Genomic DNA, 17,202 nt, shown 5'->3' on the forward strand with positions numbered 1-17,202 from the left:
GGTGTCCTGTTAGTCATTAGAGATGGCTCCTTTACTCTGCTGTGAAGTAGAAAGTATTTATTATATTAGTGTGCAAACTAGGGATGTTAATACAATTTACCAAAGACAGGGAGAGGTAATCTTCATCTCAGAAGTCTGAGAGTCTAAAGAGCTTATGATATGCTGTAGAAAACATCAACATGTGAGCTGATACGCAAAGGGGAAGTTGTCAGACCAAGTTGCAGCTGGAAGACCAGTTCCTAGCATTTTTCTCTGCCATCTTCCAAGGATTTCTGTCACTGTTATAGCCACCATAGGTGTTTACAGTCTCAAGGAATATTTCCTACTAACCCAACCTCACTGCAGAATTTAGGCAATGAAGTGTGATTTTATTGTTGTTGTTGTTCTGAGAGTGAACCAATGATATTTTAATCCAGTATTTCCATTCAACTGATGTTTAATTCCTGGTTACAGTTAGGGCAGCTCACATGATTTGTGAATATAGCTGGTGGGGAACATTTTAGGAAACTTTTTTTTGTTTGTTTTGGTTGGAATTGCCAGTTTATCAGGGATTTCAAGGAGATGACTTATTTGAAAAAAAAACACGTGGGAAATCAAACAGATTACTGAAAAACTGCTGTTTCGGGATTTTTTTGTTGTTTACTTGCTTGTGGCTAACATGTCTAGCTACTCAACAAGACTTGAGGAGCTAAAGAAGCTGGAAAGTCTAGGCTCCTACACTCTTGGGCTTGAAGTTCAAGTTTTTTACTCTGACAGGCAGACCACCCCAGAGCTGGGCAGGGAAAGAAAATTCTGCTTCAAAAGGAATTTCAGCAATATATATATATATATATATATATATATATATATATATTTTTTTTTTTTTTTTAAACTGAAACTATATCAAATATCAAAACTTGAAATATTCTGCCAAATAAAGTTACTGTCCTGGGCTTAACTTCTAGCTATGACTTTAGAGTCTATTTATGAATGATTGTTCATTAACTTTTCCTGGGTTTCGTTCCTATACATTGAAATCTTGTAGGTGTTTTTATCCAAGTGAGAATTGCAGTCACACCATTACAAAATCCAATAAACAAGAATCAGGAATCTTCAGGAATGTAACCTGACATCCTTGTGTTACCAGTATATAGATGCAGAATTTGAGTGAAGTACCTACACGTCCCTTACTTTTAGTGGGCTGGACTGAATGACCTGGTTCCAGGACATTCATGCTGCCTGCGAGTTGAAAGCTCGCTATAAAGTTATAAGAAACAGGGAGGCTCCTCCAAGGGTAATTCACTGGAATCTACTTCTCTCAGATGATAATAATAGAAAGATGATAATAATAGAAGCCCGCAGGTGCAACTAATCCTTCATCTCTAGATATCCAGAATTTCCAGTAGTGTAGAAAAAGGATTTTTAAACATTTATTTAAAGGGTGTTGGTTTGCTGAATATCTTTACATGATTTTATGTATTTCTAGGTAACCCTTGAAAATATTTTATGCATCAGTTCAAGGAACCAGAGCTGAAAAAAAGAAGATGAAATCGGTTAACAGGGAAAGGAATGTGTTAATGTTTTTTAGCCTGTAAGAGATATAAGGTTTCCCTGGCAAATGGATTTAAAAATTCATTCATAGGGTTTTTGTGTACTTCTCTTATGCATCTCTAACATATTAGAGCATGTCTTTTAGGTGTCCCTGTTGTACTATAAATAGTTTATCAGCTTGGTTTGGTGTGGGATAGTTTCCTTTCACCTTAGCAACTCATGTAACTTTATTCTCAGTGAAAGAGGGTTATCAGAAAACATGTGGATCTGTTTATATCCTTCTATATGTAATCTAATTTCTTCCTATTCTTTAATTTTTTTTCCCTGTTCCCTCAAGTCTTTTACAGGAACTAGGAGTGGAAGAGCTTTAAACTGGAAGCTCTGCCCACAACACTACTCAACAAAATACAGTTGCACATAAATAAAGAGTGAAAAAAAGAGGAGACATCTCCTTGAATGAGCTTGGCATACAAGTGACAGTGATGACAGGACTGGAGGAGTTTCAAGCCTTCTTTCTCTTTTTTTTTCCCCCACAGGAAGGAAATGGAGATACTGTTTTCAGTGTACTAACTGAAACTGAGATAAAATTAAAATTGTCTTATGAACAGTGGAACTAGCATTGAGTCCCCTACTTATTTTTATCCTGTCTCTTCTCTACATCTACCTGCGCCATAATACCCTTCTTCTCTTTCCTTGTCTCTCTCTCCTCTTCTCTGCAATAAACTCAGTTTCTCGCTGTGACTCTTCAATATCTTCGCTTCTTACCGTAACTACAGTTCTCCCATAGAGCGACACTCTAAACTTTCAATGTGCCATATTTGTTTTTTTGAGCAAGTGGCAGCATGTGTTGGGATAGTCAGACTGCAGGATTGTGGGCCCTGTGACAAAAGCAATTGAAATTACCCACATGGTTCAAAATCTGATGGGGGCAGACTGCAAGGCAGACAAGCAATTTAATTATATTAAATGTGTTACCTAAACATTCTGCCTAAAGAATATTTTAACTTTGTAACTAAAATGCACTCCTCTTCTTTGAGACTAGTACAAATACTCATTGTGCTTGCTGCACTCTATGTTCTTGATCTACATAAAATACTGTTCTCCCATTGCTTGCTTTCTCTTGTCAGCATGACTCAGGTACAGTGCTGCCACAACAAGTTGGAGGAACACTACTGTTCAGATGGGATTGAATTTGCCAACGTGCGTGGAGAGTGTGACTCACATATTAGTGAAAATTCCACCTGTGAAGCTGAATACTTTAAGGTGAGACTTCCAAGTTACTCCTGATTATCTCTAAGAAATGGAGTATTGACTGTCTGGAGTAATACTAAGGTTTAGCCCTAAAGGTCACCCTACTCAATCTGATATGCATAAACTATTCTTCCACTGTCTTTGTTAAGGATACCCGCACTGTGCTTCTTTGAGTGAAGCAGTTCCTCTTTGACTGAAATGGTCTGTCTCATTACATTTTAGCAGAAACAGAAGGTAGAAAGCAGAAAGTCTTGAACAGGCAATTGACAAGGAAACTACTTTTCTGTGAAAGGAGGCATGAAATGCATGAGTTCTTAACATAGTGTAAGCTGAATCTCAATTCAGGCTTTAGCTTTCGTTAGAGCTTCATGGCCTAAGGTCAACCTGAGTGGTTTTAGTATTCATGGTCCAAAGAGACGGAACTTACGTTAATCTCTCAGTGTACTTTTAATTCCAGCTAGTGCACATGTCCTTAATTAACATGACTTACTTGATTTGCAGTTGAATTGAGACCTCTGTAAGCTATCTAAGACAGCATTTGATATTAGGATAAAAATGCCCATCCTAGGCATCTTTAGTTAACCTGTGCTTTGCCTCCACTTTTATTACCATCTGTATCTTTCCTTTCTTCCGTGTGAGCATATTCTTACCACTCTACAGAGTGTTTTCACTGGGAGTTAGGTGACTAACTCTTATGTGGTCCCTCCTGAATGAAAGGAAGTTAACATACAGGATGAGAAGACTGAGATTTGGAAGTGTAAGGGGAGTCACAACTGGGTTCTGCTGTGGGCAGTTGCACACAGTGCTTTGTGTTCCATTTGTGTTTTGACACACTCAGATATTTATGGGACTGTTGAGAGTTTCCACAAATGAAGAAGGATCAATTAAAATATAGGCATCCTCTAAAAGTTGAATGCTTGAGCTTTCTTGTCTTTCATGTGTTTGGTAGCAAAGCATGTATCCACATGCTAATGAATAGTTTTAAAATTAATGAGGCAAGAGGAGGGCCACTGTGTTCTTACTCATCTTTCAATTTCTGTTTTGGTTCTTCCAGCAAATTCTGTTCCTTGATTAGCTGTTTTCTTTTTCAGTTTCTAATCTACCTCCAAAAGGGCATAAAGGAATTCAAGTCATTTAAAAATTTTAGCTAAGTTTAAAATTAGGGCTAGACATGTATATCAAATGCTGTAGCCATAATACAGTTACAGAGATGATTTAGCAATTTGAAAACACTTTTTAAAATTACAGCCATTTTTGATAAAGCCATTTGATAAAAAGATTATTTTTGATAAAATAATCATGTCGCTTTGTAAACTGTAGGCAGATGTGTGTATCTTTACAAAAATGGCAGAAATATGTAATGAGAATGATTTTTCTCCTTCCACTGCATTTGCCCATCACTCAAAAATCCTGAATGCTTTGGTTCATTCAGTTAAAAAAAAATCTATCATCTAGGAGAGGGGTAACAATTTCTAACTCACAAATTGCATATCTATCTGAAATGCTAGTCATGGTCATGTTTCTATCAGTAGAACCCCACTGATGCGTAGATTGTGAAGTAATCTAAATTCTCACTATGGGAAGAGGGAAGATAACCCGCGTTGGTAAAGCTGGTATTGCTGGTTGTCACAGATTAGGCTGCATATACAGCATGATTTTGTCCCACTGTTGGAGAGGGCTGGGGGAGTCACTGAGAAGTCATCTGTCATCACCTCTTGACAGTGTCCTGGGCACTGTTGGCTCTCGTCAGGGCTGCTGCCACGTGTGTCCTGACTCTTTTGTATGGAGATTCTTCTGTGCAGCCTGTACAATTAAGAAGGCTGTCCACTCCCACCTAGATGTAGAATGAAATAATATTTAGCCCTCTATGTCAGTACTCCAAAGGGCTATGAATGGATGAGGGAGGACTGTGATGGCAAGTATTCTTCAGATTCAAGTGCTTTCTACCAGAGAAACATTTATAACAGCATTATTCTAAATATATGCCAAGGGACAATTGTAGAACAGAATACCACTGTTTAAGGAAACCCACTTTCTCATCACTTGATTGGTGTTTCCATATGTGGACTTGTCAGCATGAGGGAAAGGATTAATGATGTTGTTTTTTAAATTAGCTTTATTTCTCTAAACATGGCAGGTTTTCATGGTGGCAGCTGTATTATTAAATAAAATAGACTAGGCCTTGATCCCTGGCCCTGAGAATAAGTAGCTCAGCACAGCTCATGTCATGTAGTCCTTCCCCATGAAAAACACATTGGTCTTGTGCATAACATCTGTTGTGAACACTCTCTGGCCTGTGCTAACCCCCAAATGTGCTTCAGTATTGTCTGAGAGTATGCTATTTGTCATTAGAGCTTGCTAATATTTAAACAGTAGAGAAGAGTGCAGGACAATGCTTGAGCCCATGTTATGTCCCTGTTTAATTTATTAGTATAAACATAGTCTGTGACACTTAATCTCAGTGAACCACATTCTGCTACCCACTGTCATACACTCAATAACTGTACAGTGTTAACTGTAGGGATATCTTTGTAAATAGCCTCATTGATCCATGATGTATATAAATGTTTCATGACCTGGTATCAGTGAATAATTTATCATTGCTTTTGTTGAACGTATTTTGAATCTGAAGACCTTGAGACATACAATATATCTGATAACTGTATCTTGCAGTGGCAAACAAACTCTAACATTCACATCAAGCCCATTTCACATGCACTTGGATCTCTGCTGGTCCACTTTAGTTTGGCCTAGGTAGTATGTGAAATCTCTTGGATCTTCTTTGTTCCCTTCAAGGAAGCAGCAAGAGTAATTTAGTAATTCAGTTAGAAAGATTAACTGCAGTACTTTTTGTAGTAAATAAGGTAGCTAATCTTCCTTTTGAATCCAAAATATGCAATTGAAAATAAGATAAAAAGGCCATATTTTGAATACAGTCATCTGAGCTTTTGCATTTACAGGCTGTGGGCACAGATAATGATGGACACAATTCTATTCCCCTAGTTGTTTGGAAACATAGCTTTTCTTGCTTTGAGAAAAAGAATGCTAAATGGATGCCCATTTAATCATTACAATCTTGAAAATCTTTCTCAAAAGACAGTAATCAAATTCCAGATTTGTTGCTGATACCTCTATTTCTAAATGAAATAGGTATGAAAGCTTCTACCACAGCAAACCTGCAAATGGGAGGAAACTTGTAGAAATTTTACCATCTTTAAAGTACTTGGATATCTTCTCAAAAATCTGTCATAGGTACTTTCTTTTTCCAAATATCAGGATCTGGTCTTACCTCTCCCATTTTATGAGGAATATTTTGTCAAGAATATTATTACTCTGGACTGATGAACATATTTTAGCCCTTGGTCAGATCTTCAGAAGTTGTGAAAAATTCCACTGAATTATGGAATTTTTTCACATATTTTTTCAGTCTGTTTTTCATAACATCTGCTGGTTAGTCTAGTTTTCAGCAAACGGGGGACCTCTTGTGGACAGTACCACAAAAACACTGTTTATACATGATTCACCCTTCGAGTTTTATAATTTAACTGATGACATAAATAATGAAGAGCTATGGTAAAATTTAGCTAATTAAGAGAGCTTACTGACGAAAGCAATTTGGGATGCTTCCTGATGATACTAAAAGTAAATCTTTAGACATGTAACTGCTGCTGGACTGAAACATGTATACAAGCTTCATTTTCACTCTGGTAAACATCTGATTTTCCACTCAAGTCAGTTAACTCCAGTTACCAGGACAGTACAGCATTTGCTGTCTGATTTTGAAACAAATTTATGACAATGCAGTATGTGTTTGCATTCATATGTTTAATCCTTTCCATGAGAAGACAAGGTGTATGACAATTTAAGGGAAAAGTGAAGGACCAAAAGTGAAATAAGGAGCCCTCTATTCTAATACAAAGATGGCTTTGAAGCTGCATAGGCTTTTGCTAATGAGGAGGGAGAGGTAAAGGAAAAATATTTATTTTCTGGATGACTTAGGAAGCAAAGACTTTGAAGCAGTGAAAGTGGGTAATAACCCCTGGGTGGTTCTGTAGTACCATCCATTAAGGGCAGAGATGGTTCTAGCAAATGGATGAATGATCATCAGAACATGCCTCTAGGCAACTGGCAACCTCTTGGAAAACGATGTGCAAACGCATCAAGAACTAAACTAATGTGGAGTCTAGACAGCACTCTGACCTTAGAAGTTGACATCTTTCAGAATAGACTTAACAACCCTGAAAAAAAATATTGAGATTAATCATACTTTGATAGTGGTAGTTATAATGACATAGTGCTTTGTGTCTCTGAATACCAGTGTTCTGTGACCATAAATTAAACTAGCCTTATCACTGCTATGTTATTATCATTCCCTTTCGACAGTGGGCAAACTGAGAGAAAAGAAGTGACTTTCTAAATTGACAGGTGAGGTATGCAGAGGAGCATGCAGGTCTCCAGAATCCTGGATGTGTGGTTTGACCACAGGACTATCCATTTTCTCAATTTTTTCCTTTTAATTGAACAGGAAGTCTTAGCGTTTTAGGACTGTCGGTGCGGAATCTTTTAGGGTCAATGCTAAAAGCCAACTATCATAAACATCACTTAAGATAACATTGAGACTTTTCATCTCCTCTTAGTTTAGACCATTTTAACTGTGATATATCAACATAAATTATCATCAGTATCAAGATGTTACGTCTAGATTCATCATGCACAGGCTTGAGCAAATGGTTTGGAGCATGCAATTATGTCAAATGAAGACATAGTTTCTCACAGGCATAGCAACCTCTGTACTTGAAGATTTATATTAGCTGGAGACAGCTTTCAAGTGCTGGCTCAACCTGGATGAGATAAAGAACAAACTGTTATTCAGCACTTCAGGGATGGCAAGATGAATGATCATTCTTTACAAAAAGCTCAGAGAACCTCTGTAACTCCCAATTTCAGCATTGTATGACAAGACAAGGAAATATAAGGGAGTCAATTCATATGCCTCACAGTACAAAATGTCACAATTTGGCAAGGCATCAGCTGTATTCGGTAACTTAAATAAGATTTGGTTATCAAAAATATGCAAGCATTTTTTTTCTTCTAATTTATGGTTGTGAAAACTGGAAATCCACCAAAATTATAGACAAATGTCAAAAACTTTTAGAAAATTGCCTCAAGAAAATAGTGTATGCTGGACAGAATAAATACTCAGAAATATTGCAATTTTTGGAAGAGATCATGAAGATTTTTTTTGAAGTCATGCAGAAAAGATGGGGCTATCCCAGATACGTTAGTGATGAAGTCAGAGTATGTGCCACCAAATAGATGTAGTTGGAGAACCAAGTAAAAAAATTAGGTAGTGAGGAACTGTCCCATCAGTTTCTTAATATTGATGCTACTGGCAATATTTGCATTGATTTGTTCAGGGCTAGGATTTCACTTTTTTTCTTACTTTTTTTTTTTTTTTTTTCCCTAACAGAAATGTTGTTACTGTTGTTTACTGGGAAAGACTGCTCAAGTTCAAGGACAGAGCTGTGAACCAAACCTGAAGATAGGATACCAGTGTGGAATTGTTTTCAGAGCTTGCTGTGTGAAGGGTCAAGAAGGCACTGATGTGTCTGTCATTGATGATGCTCCTAAAAAAGAACAAGGTATATTGTATTGCAAATTGTAGCAGTCTGAGACAAAAAAATGATACAAGGTACAAGGAGTACCTGCACATTGCATGATTTCTATTGCAATTCCTATAACTTGAGATCTTTTTTGAGTAATTGTCCAAACAATCATTCTTGTAGTGATGCATATTTATTGGAGCTTATTCTTTAGGCTAGTGGAGGCTGAAATGTTATGTACAATGAGATATTGAAAGAGCTAGTTATTGGCCACTCAGTTCCCCACTACCAATTTTTAATAGTGTTTTACCCCTGAAAGATTCTTAATTAACAATAACATCAACAACTGATTCTTTTAATTGGATTTTAAACCTCCTTGGCCTCTGCTAGCTGAAAAGAATTCAAATGTTGCCTTTTGTTTGAGAGAGAAATGCACAAAAACTGGGTGCATTTGAAATGCCAGTACTGTCTGGGAGAACTGCTGGGAAACATGGTATTTGCAATTCTCTCTACATTATCAGATGAGAAGGGAATGTAGATGGCAGGCTTCTAACACCTTCCTCCATACATAGGACACACTGACCTTTATAGACCTGAGGTTTTTGCCTCTCTCATCAGTGCTCAGTACCATAGTACTTAGCAGTCAGAACTGAGAGTGCTGGAAAATCCTGCTGTAGAGTATTGCCTCTTATGTGAGCAACATAGATGCTGGCTCAAAGATCACCAGTGACAAATTTGGGAGGCATCATCCTAATCAACTACTTAACTAGCAATTCAACTACTTAAGCCCAAACTTGTGTTGATCTGCTTGAGCCAGTGCATAGCAGATTGGTTCCAGGGTTTTGAAATCTGGTTTGTATTAGTGTACACACCTAAAAAGTAACATTTAGAAATCCCCTACCAAATTCTTCCATGTACCTCTGTCTCTGCAGGAGAATTCCCCTTTTCAGTTTGTTCTGCTTGAAATGTCTGTAGTGATCGATACCTTGCACCTAGAGCAGGATGCTAATACCAAGAATCTGCAGACTCAAAATATCTGGATGACATGAGAAATGTATCAGTATCTGAAAATCCAGAATTATGAGCACAGCATACAGTATTTTCCCACTTACCTCTGTGAATAAGTGGCACAAATAATAACATTAATGCAAAGATGGATTATATGTCAACAAGCCAGTCAGGAAAATATTCTCATCACTAAGCTAAGAAATAATCAGGTGATTGAACATGTATCAAATATGTCTAGCAGCAGTACAAATTACCTGTAGAAAGGCAGAGCAAGCTCTGTGAGTAGCCACCTTTCCAAGTCATGAATGGGAGATCTGTCTCCATTTTGTAAAGTATCTTCTTATGCTAGCACCTCATGTTTGTCACACTATAGTAAGGCATACAGGGCATTCAGCTTCATTGGATGAGGCAGACTGACTCAAAGTATGATGCTTTCTTAGTTAAGTAAAGAGGAACCTCTGATAGTATATCCCCAAAGTGGAGACATACATACAAAAATCGGACTAGACTTGGACAAACAGTTTTCACTATGACCAAAATATACCCTTGTGGCTTGAGGCTATCAGTGTACAAATCAGCTTTGTAACACTGCTCACAAACTTGCTTGTGCATCCGTAATGTACTGCTTGCTTGTAAGTGACTGTTGGTTGAATGGGCCTGTGGATGAACGCTGAAATAGACTAAGCTTCCTATTCAATAACCAGAGTATTTTGAGGTTGTTATTTTACACACCTTACTACCAACCTAACATTTCCCCTGAGTTCAAAGTGGTGGAGATGGGAGCTAGTACATTGGCTAGTTCTTTGGGCAATAATGGATTCAGGTAGTGTATTCTGTCCTTTTATGCCCTCCATATGGAAAGAAAGGACTCTCAAGGCACATGCATATAGCACAGGTACTGTTGATAAAACCTGTCTTGAGTTGAGGTATCTGAAGCACATTTGAAAGATGCCCAAAAATTGGGTGTGGAGTTCATTTTTGGAGTGAAGTCTAAATAAATAACTGAAGTTAATCTGATTTTCATTAAACTGTGGTATCGCAAGCTGATAGAAAGTTAGTGGAAGCCAAGCGTGTCTCAACAGCAAGGCTTATGAAAATCAGGTGAAGCTCTGGTTAAAAGCCTAAAGTTAAGAACCTGTATTTGAAGATTTCAGTCCATATGGCTTTCATAGTGAATCAGTCAGATGGAAAATGTCTTATGGGCATGTATATTTGAATGTCAAATTTAAGAATGAAATACCTGTAAAATATGTAAATAATGCTCTTTAATTTTGTCCTATTTTATCCAAAGCACTGATCTGGATCCCTTCCAAAGCAGGCAGTCTTTCACTGCAAGAGGAAAAGTACTTTCTCTGCTAATGCCTCTCTCTCCTCTCTTTAGTTGAAATTTCAAAGGAGGAACTAGACCAAGAAGATCCTTATCTGCATGATGGCTGCAGAGGTAAGCCAGGTGACTAGTCCGATTAGTCAGCTCTTTTTTGATTCCCTCCAATAAAAGTTAGCAAGTTTAGACCTAGATATTAGTCAAAATCTTCTGCCTAGGCGAGCAATGGGTAAAAATAAATAGAATAGGTCCTTCTAAGAAATACTAGGCCATTATGTGTTGCCTTAATAATTCTTAAATACAAGGAAGACATTTTCTCCTATGGTGGAACTCACCTTACCCAACTGAAGTTTAGATTGTACATTTAACTTTTATTTAATATCTAGTTGATAAGACCTCAGAAATGTTACCCATTGGACCAATCAGGTATTTTGGATTCTTCAGAACATTATGATTAATATATAAATATGTGCATTCTTATCCACTTGGGATGATCAGAGTGGTTGGATTTGAAATGAGACTTTTTTCCTTTTGAGAGGCACCACTTGAAGAAAAGGCAGAAAAGTTAGTTGTGATTAGTCAGCCTGTTCTGTCTTCTGGGAAGAATGTATTGTTGGGATAGTATTCTGCTAAGAAGTCTGATTTACTGCTTGTCATGTGTGATTTACACACTTAGAAACTTAAACAGCAGTGATTTATTATTTTCTACAAGCAATTCAGAACTAAGCAATGTATTTAGGATAAAATCAATTTAATAAACTTATATTCCAGTTGAGAGATGATTTACTGTGCTGCGTGTTGTATAGCTATTACACTCTAGAGGTTAGAAATGTCTGCTAGGTCATTAGCTACTCAAAGCCAATGCTGGCTCTCCTCCTTGTCTCCAGCTGCTAATTACAAGAGACAACATAAAAAATGTGTTATATATTTTCCTAGCATTATTTCTGTATGTAATCAGTCATTGCATTTGTCAGTTATTTGGTTGCTGGCAAGAGATGGATTGGTGTGATGAATTCAAAACTAGAGTTTCTATCTGCGGTATATTTTCTGATAATCTCTGCATGCTAAAATTACTTGTGAATTTCCAATCTTCACCAGAGGAAGCTTAAACTTCCTAGGCAGTGGAATTTCCAACAGTTAGGGAGCACTTTCATGGCAGATGAGGAAATAAATTTTACTGTTCTTCCAGAATGCCTCCACAATGGGTTTTGCTGTGGCTGACAGCAGTTCACATTGTTAACAGAGGCTCTGAAGGTGGTAGCTATCTCAGCCACAAGGCTATCCCAGCCACAGGGCTGTGGTTTCTTCTTATACAAGGAACATAGCCTTTGCCAATACTGTGTCACAAGACCTGATTTTCTGTGGTGCTGTTATGTTTTTGTCTTCATTAGAAATTGTTCGGTTTTAAAAATGATTTTCTTCGCTGATGAGTTTTAGATTTCATAGCTGCATCTGCACACATTAACAGTGCTTGTCCTGTCCAATCTTTTGATTAATGTCTAGCCAGCTGTCCTCCTGAGCAAAAGGAAGATAGAGATCAATATTCTGTTTTTACTAAGAATATCAATATTCTTATAACAAATAGTTAGAAGTATATAACTCTTTCTCTATTTTAAGATTATTAAACATTTTTAATGATAGTTTATTTTTGAATGGAAGAAAGTAAGAAGAAACTAAGCTTCCTTCATGAAGAGCCTAACTTTGTGTAAAATTCATCTAGCATCCTCTCTTTCTTTCTGCCAAAATAACCCCAGCTTCCATGTCCTTTTTTGACCCCTGCATACACGTCACTATGTCCTTAGCATCCCAGCTGTAAGAGTTGATTCCTTTGTGTTCTCTAGCCCTTTCATCACCCACAAAACCCTCCCCATCCCTTTCATGTTTCCTGCCTGCAGGATAGGAAAGAACACTTTCTGCAGCTAATTCAGGACTATGATTCTAATAATGATGGGCTAATAATAAAGCGTAGATAATAAAGAAATTAATAGTGAAAATGCTTGGTTAACTTACAATTAATCATCTTATCTTCTTTACTATACAGTAGTCAACATGTGGAGTCATAATTTGCCAGCCAAAATCAAAGGAGCTCTCTGAGCTCAGCAGCATTTTCTTTTCAGCTTCTGACAATGATAGGTTATGAATGACTCTAATTCACTTCCTCCTTGTATTTGCTTTTTGTGCTAAAAGACTCCAATAAATACAAACACATCTTTCAGTGGTTAGCTTTCTTTTGTGTACTTGTGTGTGTGTGTGTGTGTAGTTATTTACTTTTCTAAATCAATTATATAGTACTGTGCAAATCATTGGTTTGTTTCAGTTTCTGTGAGGAGCCTCTTAATCTTATAACACTTCTTAAAATACCCAACTAGGTGGTGGTCCCTGCTCTCAGCAGTGTAGAGACACAGGATCCAGTTATGTCTGCTCCTGCTTTGTTGGGTATCAGCTTCAACCGGATGGTGTCAACTGTGAAGGTAAAAGAAACAAAATCACTTCCTTGATCATCAGCATCTTTATTTTAAAGGAGCAAGGATAGATTAGAAAAGATACAGACAGAAGAGAGACAAATATATCAGCTGGGATAGGAGATGAGACTGTGAAAAGTTCATTTAAACAGTATTGGAATGACAGTAGTGGGAAAGTAGAGCTAAAAAAGTAGATCAGTAGAACAGCAAGAGGATTTAGAGTGAAAAGGCAGGAGATTTTGAGTGCATTGTCGTGAGTAAAAACAGCAAAATACCTGTTTTATAGTAGTAGATAGGAAGTGGTAAGAAGGATGGAGTAGAGTAGGATTCTTCAGCTTGATAAGAAAACAACTGACAGATAGGATAAAAGTCTGGGGTATCATGAGTGGCATAGAAATAGTCAAGAGGGAAGAATTATTCAGTTTCTTCCAGAACAAGAACTAAAGGGACATCAAGTGCAAGAATAGGACACATCATTCTTAACTTTAGGCATGTATGATGTGGACCTCTGTGTCTGAGCTAGTCAGCCGAGGCGCCTTCTGTTGCTAATTGAGAGAAATAGGCACTTCCAGGGCACAGTTCGTCTCACCTATTTTCAGTGTCAGTTCTAGGATGAGAAGTGTTACTCCTTAGGAGTGCCTCTTTCATTGACTGAAAAGGGGGTCTAGGTAAGTAGCTCTGGTTAAAAATTTGAAGATATAAAATAGGTATTGATGACTGGTCAGATTAACACTAACCAAATGTTAAACAAAAAAAGGAAGAACTTTTTCATGTGACACAGAATTAAATGAAAACTCACTGCCTTACAGTATTGTGGATGCCAAATATTTTGATGGATTCGAAAAGAAAATGAAAAATATTATGAAATTTCTATCAGTAGCTAGAAAGCAGGAAGTTGCAACCTGTGGCTCAAGGAATCCCAAAGTGATACGTGAGGGCAAACTAAAGCAAGGGAAGAATTTCTGAAAGTTTGCCTTGTTCATAAAAACACTCTAATCGTGTGCTATGGGACTCGCTCAGAGATTTAGAGGTATTGGCCCTCTGCTCTCCCCTCATACAACTTCCCTCTTGGCCAACACTTTGAGAAAGAAATGATGCTTTGGATGTGTGAGTGTGAGGTGAAATCCACAGTGTTCTTTGTATCCAGGTGCTCAAAGTAATGACTGGCTAACGGTGTGGTGTGCCCACAGCCTCCCTTTTGATCTCATCTTGTCCCAGTAATTTTGTTTCTTATTTAGTTTCTTTTTATTTTTCCCTCAATTTTTTCTCCCTAGATATTAATGAATGTATCACTGGAGCACACAGCTGTGGGATTGGACAAACTTGTATCAATACATTAGGATCCTTTCGCTGTCAACGTGACACAAGCTGTGGAACTGGTTATGAGCTAACTGATGACAGTCGTTGCAAAGGTACATCCTGGGCAAACTAACTAGCTCTCCAGACATATATAAAAGACTAAGTACATCATTGTGTCCTGTTCTTTCACATTTTGGGTAATACATGTGTAATTTGTAGTTGTATATAGACATGCAGACAGTGCTAGTTCTTCTGGGACAGTACTTTTCAACCTTTCACCTAGCAGATACCAGATCAGGCTGTGCGTGGACTACTACTGAGACTTCCACGAGTGATAACTACAGTTATATTACATTGGCAAGTTGTGTTGTGCTACCTTTGCACAGATAAAAATTAGCAGTAGACACCATTTAATTTGTAAGTGATTTCCACTGGAAAAAAAAAAAGTCCCACAAAGCTTAGAATTGTCTTCATACCTGCTTGATCCACTGTAATGTCACTCAACTGAGTAAATGAATTCAGCTAAAATTCTGCATAATTTTTTATTATAGGAACTGATCAGATACAAAGAATAGATTGGAACTCTGTTTCCCCACAGCAAAGTCTGAAACAAACCCAGAGAACATAAAAACTATTTTTTTCAAAGTATTATGGTCTAACTTTAATTCTTTTGAAATAAAGCTTCTGCTGCTTTGCATGACATCAGTTTAAGGCCACCAAATAGCTTACTAGCAAGTATTAACAGTCTGTCTCTGGTGGAAAAAAGAGAATGCAGCAATTAAATTATGCATGCCATTAATGTTAGAGATTATTTATCTGGATATCATAATGCTGTTAATTATTAATGATATGTTAATAATGATGAAAGTAGAAATGAATAGTTTTCATAAATGTTTTTAAATGTTCTGTAAAATGACATAGAATATAGTTGTCTTGTTATGGAATTGAACAACATATGGAATGCTACTGCTCTTAATCAAGTTCAGTATTGACCCATCCTAAACTTTCAAAGGGCTTCAGAATCATTATTTTGTTTTCACAAAGCTCTGGAGAGATGCATTTATAACTACTATTATATTCATCTCATAGATGGGAAAGCTGAGGTATCCTATTACTAGAAAGTTTCTCCATTTTAATAGCTTCAGGAGATGTCATCTCATTACATTGCAAGGTGGCAAACATGAAATTTTAGTTTTTATGTAAGACAAGGTTACATTCCTGAATGGAACCTGGTTAGCCATTGTCTGCTTAGTCTGAATGATGTTTACTCACAAATATTTATTGTCTATACTGAACTGGAGAGGAGTATTAAAGTGAGCAAAAATCATATTTCTGTGTGTTTTAAAGCAGAATAATGCAAGGAGACCTTAATATGAATGAGAATCCAGGCCATTTCATTCACTTACAAATAAATGAATGATGCCTACAGGATGTAAGGTTAAATTACAAAATGATCTTGAACATATAATTAAGTCTTATTGTCTTCAAAGCTGAGCCCTGTATAAGCACAGTGCTGAACATGTTGCTTCAGGTGTGCTGTAGTCTTCTTGAATCATTTAATTGTGAGAACTAAATATGCAATAGTATTGTAAATGCACAGGCACAAACATTTATAATGTTAATAAAGAATAATAAAGAAAACACAGTCTGCCTGTTTTTAATGAGATTTTGTCTGAGGCAGTAGGTCAGATTGATCCTGGATTGCTGCGCTGAATTGCATGAAGGGTAGACTAAGGATTAATCTGTCTGATATTTTTAACTGTCTTATGTTTTAAATATGATGAAAACACTTCTGTCAAACTCCTGCTAACAATTTTTTTTTGTGATGTACCAGATATTGACGAATGTGAGACTGGTACTCATAACTGCCCCCCCGATTTTATCTGTCAGAATACTCCAGGATCTTTCCGTTGCCGACCCAAGCTACAGTGCATGAATGGGTTTATACAAGATGCGCTAGGCAACTGTATCGGTAAGACATGCTCTTATCTCAGTGAATACTTAAGAGTTGTCTGTGAAATAAGTTATAGTTTCAGTGGGTGAGTTCTGAGCTTCTCAGGTCCTTCTTTATGCGTGTATACATTGCTTGGGTATGTCTTTTATCTACTCCCTTAAAGGCAGTGTTGGTCCCACACATAAAGATTTATAGAATAATAAAATGTTTAAATAAAATACTTAAATACTGAGTTTGTATTTTTAACGAGATTTGGGCACCTACATCAGTTAGTTGTGTTTGAACATTTTCCTTAAGTCTTTGGGGATTTTGTACTTCTGAAATAGAATTTGTTTTTTAAAAAATAGTGATATTTCCTCTCCTTCTATCCAAATGGTTTTAGCTAAAATTCAGTATAGAAAGCTGTAATTTATGATATCCTCCATAACACAGTTTGCTGATAATTGTATGAAGTGGTTGTACAGATATATAGAACTTTCTAAACCTATCCTCTTTAGTTATAGTTTATGAAGAATCTTACTATGTATGAGAATGGTAGGCCAATTATAATACACTATGTGGAGAGGAGTTTTATGTTAAAGACTGATTAGAATCTGTTGAATTAATGCCTCGTTTCCAAGACTTGTCAATTATTGTGAGGCTCCTATAAAACAGAGTTAAAACCTTTGTATAAATATGTTAGAATTGCTGGTTTTCAGCAGACTTTGAATGGAATTGTCTAATGTGATCTACAAATCTATCAGTTATTCCCTTGAGCAGTAGTTTCAAGTC

At 36.9% G+C, this 17,202-nt stretch overlaps 1 protein-coding gene across 2 annotated transcripts in view; it reads left to right on the forward strand.

Annotated features, from left to right (window-relative positions):
- Nucleotides 1–17,202, forward strand: part of FBLN1 (fibulin 1) — a 79,146-nt gene that overhangs the window by 19,916 nt on the left and 42,028 nt on the right. For both annotated transcript variants that reach the window (XM_062592555.1, XM_062592545.1), the window contains exons 3-8: nucleotides 2,658–2,793; nucleotides 8,252–8,423; nucleotides 10,774–10,833; nucleotides 13,086–13,187; nucleotides 14,453–14,590; nucleotides 16,312–16,449. In XM_062592555.1, the coding sequence (XP_062448539.1) occupies nucleotides 2,658–2,793; nucleotides 8,252–8,423; nucleotides 10,774–10,833; nucleotides 13,086–13,187; nucleotides 14,453–14,590; nucleotides 16,312–16,449 (746 nt within the window). The remainder of the gene's footprint in view (nucleotides 1–2,657; nucleotides 2,794–8,251; nucleotides 8,424–10,773; nucleotides 10,834–13,085; nucleotides 13,188–14,452; nucleotides 14,591–16,311; nucleotides 16,450–17,202) is intronic.

Source organism: Rhea pennata, chromosome 1, assembly GCF_028389875.1.
Source record: "Rhea pennata isolate bPtePen1 chromosome 1, bPtePen1.pri, whole genome shotgun sequence".
NCBI classification, from domain to species: domain Eukaryota; kingdom Metazoa; phylum Chordata; class Aves; order Rheiformes; family Rheidae; genus Rhea; species Rhea pennata.